Source organism: Sinocyclocheilus grahami, unplaced genomic scaffold, assembly GCF_001515645.1.
Source record: "Sinocyclocheilus grahami isolate Dianchi unplaced genomic scaffold, SAMN03320097.WGS_v1.1 scaffold1191.1, whole genome shotgun sequence".
NCBI classification, from domain to species: Eukaryota; Metazoa; Chordata; class Actinopteri; order Cypriniformes; family Cyprinidae; genus Sinocyclocheilus; species Sinocyclocheilus grahami.
Window position 1 is genome coordinate 174,011 of NW_015506370.1, and position 11,675 is coordinate 185,685.

An 11,675-nucleotide genomic window follows, 5' to 3' on the forward strand; every position below is an offset into this window, starting at 1 on the left:
TATAAAAATACAGCATGCTATAGAAAACAATGGTATAAACATCATTCAATGTAAATTGTGATAATCGTAATTAATAATCGCAATTACAATTTCAAGGGAATAATCGACAATTACGATTTTTGTCATAATCGTGCAGCCCTAATTTAGCGATTAAGAAAGTACAACTAAATTCTGTAAAGTAATTTGTAAATTCGACTGTAAATTTTATTGAAATTAAATTGTGTAACACAAGTTAGTTGTGATCTAATTAGACTGGTGAAGCAGTGATGCAAGCTTGTGTGTGTGTGTGGGTTCACTTGTTAAGACCAGAGTATGTAAACAAGTAATAAAATGGCACTTTATTTAAAAATGGTCAACATCAGCACTCCTAAATGGAGACTCCATAAATGAGCAATAAATGGTTAGGTTTAAGGTATATTAACTTCCACAGCTAAATGCATGTGGCTTCTTATAACAATTTGTAGTAAAAGTTAGCAATTGTTTTTTTTTTAGCAATTTTCTTTTTGTTTTTGCTTTAATGGATTAACAAAAGGATGGGGACATTTTCAGAGACGTTCAATCTTATATGTTTTATTTCGAGACATGGAATGCTTTTCTTCGTTATAACTTAAATATGGCAACAGTGCACACATACTTTCAGAGACGTGAGTGAGAAACCAAAAAGACGCCAGTTTATACACAAAAACATTTAGAGAAGCTGCAACTGAATTTACAGATGAAACATTCAAAGAAATCAAATCATATTAAAGATGAAATTACAAATGCATCTAATGGAAAAAGAGCCCATAATCAGCAAACCAAAAACAAAAGACTGACCAAATAAAAAGATTAGTGCTCAAAATACTCAACTACTGAAAATCAACCTTGATTTCCAGGAAAAACAAAAAAAAACATCTTTCAGTAACTTTTACCTGATAAGCTAAAACAGTTTCAAGATTCAAGTGCGACTTCAGAAGTTTGGCTTGTGCTTCTTGACTTCCACCATCAGATGATGGAGGTTTATGAGCTCGGAGCGCACTGCTAGACTGCGGAAGGTCGGCTGGGAGAGGACCTTATGGAAACCATGATAGTACTGGATGAGCTGGGTCAGCGCTCCCTGAGAAGACAACCATTCATGGGTTTGACAGCATGTTTATGAGCTGTGAGGTCTGTAAATGTGTTATTTGGTGAGACTGTACCTGAATGATGCTAGTTCCGTTCTTGAAGTTGGTGAAGGAGCGCATGACGTCTTGACTCAGGGCCTCCACAGACTGCTTCCACGAGCTTGAGAAACCCCGCACCAGCTGCGTGATACGAGCTACACACACACAGAGGCTCAATAACACTTCACGTCTGCGCTGCTGGGGCCATTCATCGTTTCATGAGCACATTGCCATAGGATTCCAAAGCTTGGGGAGCGTAAGGTTAACACTTTTAAAAGAATTCCCTTCTGCTCACCAAGGCTTATTTGATCAAAAACACAGTACAAACTGTACTATTGTGAAAAATTCTAATTCAAAATAATTGCTTTTTTTCAGGATTTGTTAGAGGAGCAGAACACTGATGAACAGAAATAGCAGCATTTAATTGAGACTGTCGTATTAAATATTTTATTCAATCTAGTTTTTTTTTTTAAATGTCTTTCAAAGCAGCAATAATAAACACCTTACAGATCCCAAACTTTTGCATGGAAGTGCCAGCGATGAACCGTGACGGTTTAATAAACTGTTTCAGTAATGATGAGGTGACTGTCAATCATTCCAGCATTTAACAGCACTTCAACTAAATGCAACCATTCAAACTAGCAAACACCACAGCTTAAATTTAAGATTTACACTCTGTCATCGTTACCCTCATGTCATTCCAAATCGACAAGACTTCTGTTCATCTTAACAACCCAAATGAATATATTGTAATCTCTCATCATTTTTGTCCATCCACTGAATCAAAATCTTCAAGAAGTACATAAAGACACGGCAAACAGAAGCTCAACTGTGTGAGAACAAACCTCACTACGCGTTTGAGCATCTGTAAAGCATAGAAATCTTGAAAAATAAGCTGTGCCTCTTTAGAGAACTCGGATTAAACCAAGCTTGAGAATTCTGATTTTCAAATGATGGACAAAAAAGATTTCGAAAGAATACGATCCAAAGATGAATGAAAGTTCATAGGTTTTGAATGATGTGAGAAAATTAGGACACAATCTTGCGTTGAACTAGCCCGTTATCCAAAAAAAACAACAAAAAAAGACAGACTCAAAAAGGAATCACAGAATAAGAGACGCACGATGAGCAGTCTGACGTAACCCTTGACAGTGAACACAGCAGCTCCAGCACTCACCTTCATCGGTTCGGAGTTTGTCAAGTTGCCCTTTCTCCATGAGTGCCTCGCTCTCCTTCACGAATGCAATCATCCCTCCGAACGGAGGAGAAAGAATCTCCTCGATAAACTCCTGTTCCAGAGCGACACACAGCAGTTACTCACACAGTTACTCACTCACAGTTACTCGCGCTGTGTGAGCTGCTGCTCCTGACCTGTGTTCTGGCCAGCAGCAGCTGCTGGAAGCCCTCCACCTCTTTACTGTCGTCCGCTGCTCGCTCCTGCACACACACACACACACACACACATCACGGTGCGGTCTGGACTAGAACACAGTGGTAATGGTTAGCGGCGTGTCTCGTGAGGAGCGTCACCATGAGCACGCCGAGCATCATGTCGTAGTTGTTGATGAGGAAGATGAGCTGGTCTCGTCTAGAGGGAAACTCAGCCGCCATCTTCAGCACGAAGTTCTCCACCTCCACCTGAAACCAGATCACAGCAGCGGTCAGCGTCGCAAAACATCTGATCTCACCACTGACAGCTTTCCTAAATAACAGAGCTGAGAGCTTTCTGAGACAAACTTGTACTGAGGAAGAGAGAGAAGTCTTAAGCTCAGAGTAAGAGCGGGGTTGAGCTCGCTGCATCATGCTTACTAACTATGCACACAGTGATTGGCTGATAGTCTCGGTCAGAGATTTATTCATAGAAATATTGTAGAGCGCCATATTATGTAGCCGTATTCAAATAAAGGTTTTAAAATAAAACTGCTAATTGCCACATTCAAAGAAAGTGTCACTAATTAAACAAGTATATGTTCAGCTAACTGTCAGCCTCTTACATGTGTGCTTCTCATAATTAGTGAATATGCACATAAACAGCCTTCTAATTAATAGAGTGGAATAATCATGGCTGATAGTAAGACATGCAAACAAAAAAGAAAAATTGGATGCAAGAACAGCTGTTACGTCTTGCCCAACTGCTTAATGAAAACAAGGATATTATCAAAGGAACATTTGGAGTTGGGATAACCTCCAAAACCAAAGGTGATACCTTTTTAAAAGCTCATTATCATCAAATGTTTCTATAATATTTCTGTTACGAGGCAGATTGCCGGCAATAACAGCTATTTTAGGATAGTTTGTGGCTTGGTCTTAGTGACTTAGGAGTCCTCTTCACTACTCCTAACCTTTCACAGATTTAGGAGCTAGTTTTACAGCTAAAACACTTTGTGAAATACTCTATAAAAAAAATAAATAAATAAATAAATAAATAGAGAGAGAGAGAGAGAGAGAGAGAGAGAGCGTGAGTGTGTGTGTGTGTGTGTGTGAGGATACACACGTAGTGTGGTCTGGTGTCCAGCACACCCAGTTTCTGAGGATCAGTGTTTCGAATGCTCTGGATGTTCATCTCCAAAATCAGCTCAAATCTGGGCCACAGCAGCTCCAGCACAGCCTCCCAGTACCTGCACACACACACACACACACACACATCAAACATTATCGAGACAAAAAAATGTTGTTGACTGTATTTTGACAGTCAACTCTTGTTACCTGTAGCAAAATTCTCATTGACTTCTCTTATAAACAGCATTTATTTTGTTGTAGCTCACTCTGAAATGAATATTTAAAGCTAAGCATGCTGAAGACTAGCGGACAGGCTGTCAATGCCAAAACATTCAACTGTTTCCTCACAAAACACTCCACCAGACATTTCCACCACTGACATCTATTAAAAAAAGCCAACCGAATATGTTTCCCATGGAAAGCAATGGGTTTCCCAGCAGTGGTGCATTAAAGATGCTCAAGGGCATGCCTGATGTCTGTATAGTGAAAAAAGTCCTGACTAAAAGTCTGTAAAAAGTCTTAGACATGCAACACAGGATGCCTATAGGGAGTGAGAACGTGTTGAAAATGTGGCCTCTCGTCTCATCTCCAGTGTAATGGAGCGTCACGTTTTGTTTTGCTAATGTCAGGACTGGCTCTGATGGCATGCAAACTAATACAACATCATTTAAGATTGTTAAACTGCCAAACAGGCTTGTGAGTTGGTAGCAATACCCAGCAAAGTTCACAGATTAAGTGGGTTGTGTTATGAGGTTTTGGTTAAAAATTATAAGGTAAAAAAAAAAAAACATGTTGTTGCCAATAGTCTCACAGGCTCTGCTCCCAGCCCTACTGCCCTAACCAATAAAACCCCAAAAAAAGAAATTAAACATATGCATGGATGAATTGTTAAAAAAGACCAATACTGTATCATGGATGATAGCTGAATTTTCATTTTGTACATTTCACAGGACTGGACAGAGTAAGAGCAGACAAGCATGCTCTCTACAGATCGTTTGTGATGACAGAGGGACTGACTTGTCGAGCGCGGGGATGTTCCTCTTGGCTGTGATGGCTCTGAAGCGCAGGATGATGTGAATGCAGAGAAACACCGCAATACTGTCATAACAGTCTGACAGGTATGTGGACAGATTCTTCTACAGACAGAGAAAAGAGACAAAAATGCAATGGGACAATGTTCAATAAAAAAAACTATTACAAATGTAATACAGAGTGCTTGCTAGGGTATTCAGACGGTTGCTAGGGTACTTGGGGTGGTTGCTAAGGTGGGTGCTAGGGTACCTGGGTCGGTTGCTAGGGTGTTGCTATGCAGTTGCTAAGGTACCCGGGTTGGTTGCTAAGGTGTTGCTATGAGGTTGCTAGGGTACCCGGGGCAGTTGCTAAGGTGTTTCTATGTGGTTGCTCAGGTACTCTAGGTAGTTGATAAGGTGTTGCTATGCGGTTGCTAAGGTACCCAGGTCACTTGCTAGGGTGTTGCTATGTGGTTGCTAGGGTGCCCAGAGTGGTTGCTAAGGTGTTTTTAGGTGGTTGCTAGGGTACCCGGGTCGGTTGATAAGGTGCTGCTATGCAGTTGCTTGGGTACCCTTGGTGGTTGCTAAGGTGTTGCTATGTGGTTGCAATGGTACTCTGGGTAGTTGCTAAGGTATTGCTATGCGGTTGCTAGGGTATTTGGGGTGGTTGTACTTTTTGTTTGCAAACTGCATTACTAAAACACTGGAGATGTGAGAATATCATGTAATAAGAGCGTGACTGTACCAGGAACATGCTGAGTGTTTTTCCCATAATGCTACTGAACAAATCCAGAGCAGAGTTTCCGGCCACCATGAAGAAGTCCGAGAGGAAGAGGAACTCTCGACAGCCGTTATCCAGCAGAGCGTAGTACTGACTGCGGAAGAGCGTTTCGTATGGGTACTGACCGAGACAGAGAGAGACAGATCACAGACTACACTGCTACAGTAATAAACACAACGGTTTATGGAGAATAAGTGTGTGTGTGTGCCAGTCCCTCCCGGATTTCACAATCGCAGAATTTAAAGCTTGCATTTTTGTTTGATTTCTGCAGTGTTTTAAATATATATATATATATTATGATTCTATGCTGATTATCAGCACTGCCATCTGTATGAGGGACTATTATTACAAATTCAGTATTTACACATTTACACTAAGTAGGGTTTCCACTGCAAAACAAAAAATGCTGCAAACATTGCTGCAATTTCTGAGAAAATCCAGTCATGTTAGGCTGCAAAAATCATGATAGCTATGTTCATTAGCATGTTACTATAATGTTCTGGTCTCTAGATACGGCTCGATGTAAGTCTACGGGAAGTTTTGTTGTTCATTTTGCCAGGGAAAAAACTAGTCTGAAACGAGCTGAAATATGACTGCTGCCCGGCACACAGACAGTGCTAGACGAGTTAGCCAGAGTTGAATTCTTAGGGCTAGCGCTGTAAAGCAGAAGATGAGTGTCTCACTCTGGAGTCTCCTCTCTGAGCGGCGTGTGGGATCAGTATGGGACCCTCCAGCTCCGCAGGACTCAATACCGCCCCCCTCTGGCCAAGAGTGAAAATTGTGTTCCTGCTCTTGAGAGAAGGCTTGGAGAAAAAGCCTGCTTAGCAGTTAAAGAAATCAACCACATTATAACGCTACAGTGAAAAGCAAACGCCTTTCTCCACCAAAGCCAAAAGGAAATATGTTTACTGTCTTCCTATTCATCTTGAAGTGAGTCCTCTGGTGTGCTAATTCTATGTGACTGTGGTCAGATTTGAAGGATATCTTTCTTGGCTGTGTCCTCCACCCCCATCAGATCATCCTTGTCTGCAACGTCTTCATACTGACAACAAGAGAGAGAGAATGAAAAATACATACGCACATATATACATAGAGTTGCAATCAAAATGATTCCACTGTCTTGACCTGCAAGACATTCTGATGCCATAAACAAAATGTTCAAACATTTCAGTGATTTTGAGAATGTAAAGTTCATTTAAAAAAAATCTAAACATTCACATTTTTATTGATATTTTTAATGAGATTTAAATCTTGAGACTGAACAGGCCACTCAAGAACATTCAACCCCTGAACCGAGAGCTTCAGTAGAATGGATGAATACTGTGGGATGCACCAAAGACATCACAATCTTTGACAAAATGGCCTGGTACTTCAGAGAATCCATGATGTGCTTCATACAGTCAAGACTTTCACTTCCTGCAACAGTAAAGCTTCCCCATAACAAGACTGCTTCTCCTCCGAGGAGATGGTGTTCTTCTGCTCATCAGCTTTGCCTTTTTTGCACCAGACATACAGTACTGCTAATTCATGAGTCCAAGAAGTTCCAGCTGAGTCACATCACTCCATAAAACACTCTCACAGAACTCCAACAGGCCTGTTCAAGTCAGCTTTTATGTTCTTCTTGGTCAAGATACACCGATCAGTCACAATTCCAATTCAAGTCAGGGTGCATTATCCTACAGAAAGAGGCCACTGCCATCAGGAACACAGCTGCCTAAAATATGGTGTGTTACTCGATTAATCTGGAAGCGAGGGTTTACAGATCACAATGCAAGCGCGAGAAGCCTCATGTTTCGGTCGTCACGATCGCGGATGACAACATGCAGGATCAACACTGTTCATGTATCGCAGGGTACGATTAATTGAATGTACATTTAACCAGTTTAATATGAAGAGACAGTGAAAAGTAGACCTTCGTTTACAGTATTTGGTTAAATTCTTAACAATTGGTTAGATTTATTATTAACTTGTAATTATTTTTAAAAGTAGCAAAATAGATTTGATATAACCGTGATGCATCGTGATATCAAATTGAATCGAATCGCAGTTTAATATGAAGAGACAGTGAAAAGTAGACCTTCGTTTACAGTATGTGTTTTTGACCTACACTGTACATGATGTGAGAACAGTCTGCTATTTAGGTTTGAATTGATCGATGCATCGCTATGCGGACGATCCTGCATTGATGTTGTTGACATATTTATTTGGTTAAATTCTTAACAATTGGTTAGATTTATTATTAACTTGTAATTATTTTTAAAAGTAGCAAAATAGATTTGATATAACCGTGATGCATCGTGATATCAAATTGAATCGAATCATTGACATGATAGTCGTAATTGAAACACCCCTATTTTTTAGAGATGAGGTTTGGAGATGAATAAATACACTGCATGTCTCAATCTAAACTCATCCAGTCAGTGATTTAGACTGTCACCTGGACTTTCAGCAGTCTGCCGCTGTAGGACTTGAAGTAACTGAAGTAGATCTTGCTCATGGTGTCCACGTACTCGTCCCGGATCTCCTTAGCGACTGTCCTCTCATTGGCTAACAGGAACTGATAGAAAAACCTGCAGATGACCAGAAACACATCCATAATCTCACTCAACAGAAACAAGAAAAGGTCAGTCGTTAAAAGTGGAGACAATACTATAAATGCTGTGCAATGACTGTGTTTCCATTAGATATTATTCTTATTTGTTATGGTGTCACCTGTACTTCAGTCTCAGGAAATAGCAGGATTCTTGAATCCATTTATTTTTGTTATTATTTTATTTCAGAAAGGCTCTGTTAATCGCAGGTCAGGACCAGGGCTGTAACTGTGGGTCTACCAAAGAGTCATTCAGACCAGTGGACGACAAATATTATATTTATGATTATTAAGAATTAATAATAACTCATTACCTTTCTCTTTCAAGAGTTTCTGTGGCAACCTTTACATTCATGTTATTTTGATGTTTAACAATCCTTTATGTGAGAAACAGCTTGTGTTAAAGTGGGAATGGCACAGCATAATTGGGTTGAACTGAAAGTGCAGGGACAAAGACAAATTCTGCATTCTCCAATAACTATTTTCCTGTTAATTACTGTGTGTATATATATATATATATATATATATATTAGAGGTGTAACGGTACACAAACATGACGGTTCGGTACGAAACTCGGTTTTGACGTTACGGTTCAGTTTCGGTACAGCAGGAGGAAAACATACTAAACATAAATTGTTTTTTTATTAAACAATGTTTTACAGAACAAATTGCTCTTTCTTTAAATAAATTCAATTATAGTTAAACTTTTCTTTAAATCTACATTATTAAAAAAAAAAAAAATTACCTCAGCTTCTGCTCTAAACTATAGGGATCTCTTTTACATTACTATAAGGTTACAATTACTTAAGGTTAAGCCCAAACTTAAATTTAATTAGCTACTATTTATTTTTAACTTTAATAATCAACACTCAAATTAAAAAAAAAAAAAAATTGTATGCAAACTGCACTCAATGCAGTTTTTAAATGAACTTCTAAATTATACAATTAATATATTTGTTGTTGAAATATAATAATTTACACAGTGGCTGTCATAACTTGTTTCATAAAAGATTTATTTAAATATACTTTAAATGATTAAGACATCACTAACAGGTAAAGTAAAATATAATGAGAATATAGTCTAATATTTATATGTAATTATTTATAATTATAGCTGTGGACACTGATGACTTGCCTGAGGTAAATGAAACGCTACGTCACATTTTGTTTACAAACTCTTTTAATCACATCTTTCCACGAGTGAAACACTGGATGTGCGATTACCAGAGGCATGAGATGTTCATTCATGTTTATTTTGCATTAAAACTATAGTAAAGAAGAAGAGATGATCGCGCTCACCGTGCTGCAGTTTGAAATGATGCACCTATTCAGCGATCTACCTCGCCACATCAAAGAGTGCCCAAACGTCTGAATTTCCTGAAAAAATTGAATGATTTATTCTGTACACGTGTATACCTGTCAGGGTTATGGACCTGTCTGTGTGTGTTTTTGCTCCCTGTGACCCAGTTTCTGTTTCCCCATTGATTGTGTTCATTTAATTCCAGGTGTGTCTAGTTCTTCCCCCAATTATCCTGTGTTTAAAAGCCCGAGTCCTTTCAGTCAGTGTTTGTCGGTTCTGAACGTCATTCTATGTGTTCCTGTGTCTCCTACGTACCCCTTGTGTTTGGATTATTAAAAGACTGTGGTTTGAAGCTATCTCCGTGTCTCCTCGTTCCGTGCTCCGAGTGAAGTGTGACAATACCGAACCGAAAGACCGAAAATTTTCGGTATGATTACGTGTACCGTTACACCCCTAATATATATATATACAATATATATATATAAAAGTGCATGTTAATCCACACTGTAGTGTAACTGTGTACCTGAACTTGAGTAAGGTGTTCTGAGGGATCTGGTAGTTGGTCATGGGCTTTCTGAAGGAGTAGATCTTCTGCAGGATGAACTCACGGATCTTTGAGACGGCCTGTGAACAGGATCAGAGCAGAGAGAGAACTCAGTAGCATTCATTTTCAATGCATCTGTTCTGTTATCAAGAATGATGGGATCGCTGTAGAATCTTGCATGTGCTCTGACTTTAATTTTGAGGCGATCTACGATGTCCTGTATGTCGGAGCAGGCGAGGGTTTCTCTGAAGCTGAGCTCTTTAGCATAGTTGATCTTGCTGTTGAGCTCATGAAGCTGCTCCAGAAACTCCTGCTCCGTCACAGGACTGTCCAGAATCACACTGAAACACACACACACACACACACAGTTCTTCACTGAGTGTTATATATGTACATTAATAAAAAAAAAATCTAAATAAAAAACTATCGAGGATTTACGATGCTGATGACCGTTAAACGCATCATCACAGTCTTGTGAGAAGAGTTCATTGTAGTTTTTGTGAATATTTTCAATTTGATTTTATTTATGTTATGCTTTCATCTTAATGTTCATGTTTTTGTCATTTTTATTAGTTTTTGTTGTTTTTAAAAATGTTTTTTTTATTCATTTTTATTTCAGTTTTAGTTATATTAGAACATCAAGTTAAACTAAATAAAAATGCAAAATGTTGCCTTGGAAATTAACTGAAATAACTTTAAAGGGGTCATATGATGCTTTTTTAAAGATCATTATTTTGTGTATTTGGTGTAACAGAATATGTTGACATGCTTTAATGTTCAAAAAACACATTATTTTTCAAATACTGTACATTATTGTAAGTCCCGCCTCTCTCTCAAACGCTTAGTTTTCTACAAAGTCCCTCCTTCTGACAAGCGCAGTCTGCTCTGATTGGCCAGCTGGCTCAGTGCATTGTGATTGGCCGAACACCGCGAGCAAAAGTCTGTCATCAAAGTAGTTCTGTATAATTGTCTTACACGACTGCATTCCCAAACAGCAGCATCCACCTCCGAAAACAATGACTGCATTCATTGTGTTTCGTCTGCTCGCTCTGAGGCGCAAGTAATTTATTATATATGAATATTCTCCTATTCTCCTACTTAGTGATGTATAGTGCCAATTTATCAGAAAGTGACGATTTTGTTCTCTTCGACTCGTTGGGATGCTATCGTTTTATGCGATATTCCAGTATTGCGCATAAGTTAAATTCGCAACTTTGGATGGAAACCCGGCTACTGATATCAATACTACTGATGTCTCCAGGAAATTGTTTTTTCCCCCCAATATTTAACCATTGACTATAGCCATTCAACATTACAGTATAATTGAGAGCTATCAATATTAACATTTATTAGACTTTAAAAAATAACTTTTACTTTAAGTGAACTTAAAACAATCTTCACATAAACCCATTATAATAAATGTCATATTTACCTGTGCCCTTCAGCAGAAATATACAGAAATTGAAATTGAAGTTATCAAACACTAAATTCTAAATTAAATATAGATGAATCCTTAAAGCTATAAAAGTGATTTCCAAATGTTTAGTTTTTCCTTTGATTGACAGACATCACAGCAGCTGGTTATTAGTTTGTTTTGGCTGCTATTACTTTAAGAGCTGCCGCTGCTGAACGTGACGCAGATCTGACACGGCTCATATTTTCTCTCAACTCTCTTTACCTTTTCTGACACACTTCAGGTCTTACGAGTTAAATCGGGTGAGACAGTGCTGGGCTGCTCTAGGACAGTTTTGAAAACCATTTCAGGAGACATGTTCTTAAATGTGACTCATATAAAATATATTACATGCA

At 38.7% G+C, this 11,675-nt stretch overlaps 1 protein-coding gene across 1 annotated transcript in view; it reads right to left on the reverse strand.

Moving 5' to 3' along the window:
- Nucleotides 1-542: 542 nt before the first annotated feature.
- Nucleotides 543-11,675, reverse strand: part of LOC107567821 (vacuolar protein sorting-associated protein 52 homolog) — a 25,386-nt gene continuing 14,253 nt past the window's right edge. The window contains exons 6-18 of the mRNA XM_016253598.1: nt 10,057-10,179; nt 9,846-9,946; nt 7,870-8,002; nt 6,417-6,474; nt 6,116-6,249; nt 5,397-5,552; nt 4,659-4,777; nt 3,633-3,760; nt 2,673-2,932; nt 2,514-2,579; nt 2,320-2,431; nt 1,179-1,297; nt 543-1,096 (exon numbers count right to left, since the gene is read on the reverse strand). Of these exons, the coding sequence (XP_016109084.1) occupies nt 950-1,096; nt 1,179-1,297; nt 2,320-2,431; nt 2,514-2,579; nt 2,673-2,932; nt 3,633-3,760; nt 4,659-4,777; nt 5,397-5,552; nt 6,116-6,249; nt 6,417-6,474; nt 7,870-8,002; nt 9,846-9,946; nt 10,057-10,179 (1,656 nt within the window). The 3' untranslated portion in view covers nt 543-949. The remainder of the gene's footprint in view (nt 1,097-1,178; nt 1,298-2,319; nt 2,432-2,513; nt 2,580-2,672; nt 2,933-3,632; nt 3,761-4,658; nt 4,778-5,396; nt 5,553-6,115; nt 6,250-6,416; nt 6,475-7,869; nt 8,003-9,845; nt 9,947-10,056; nt 10,180-11,675) is intronic.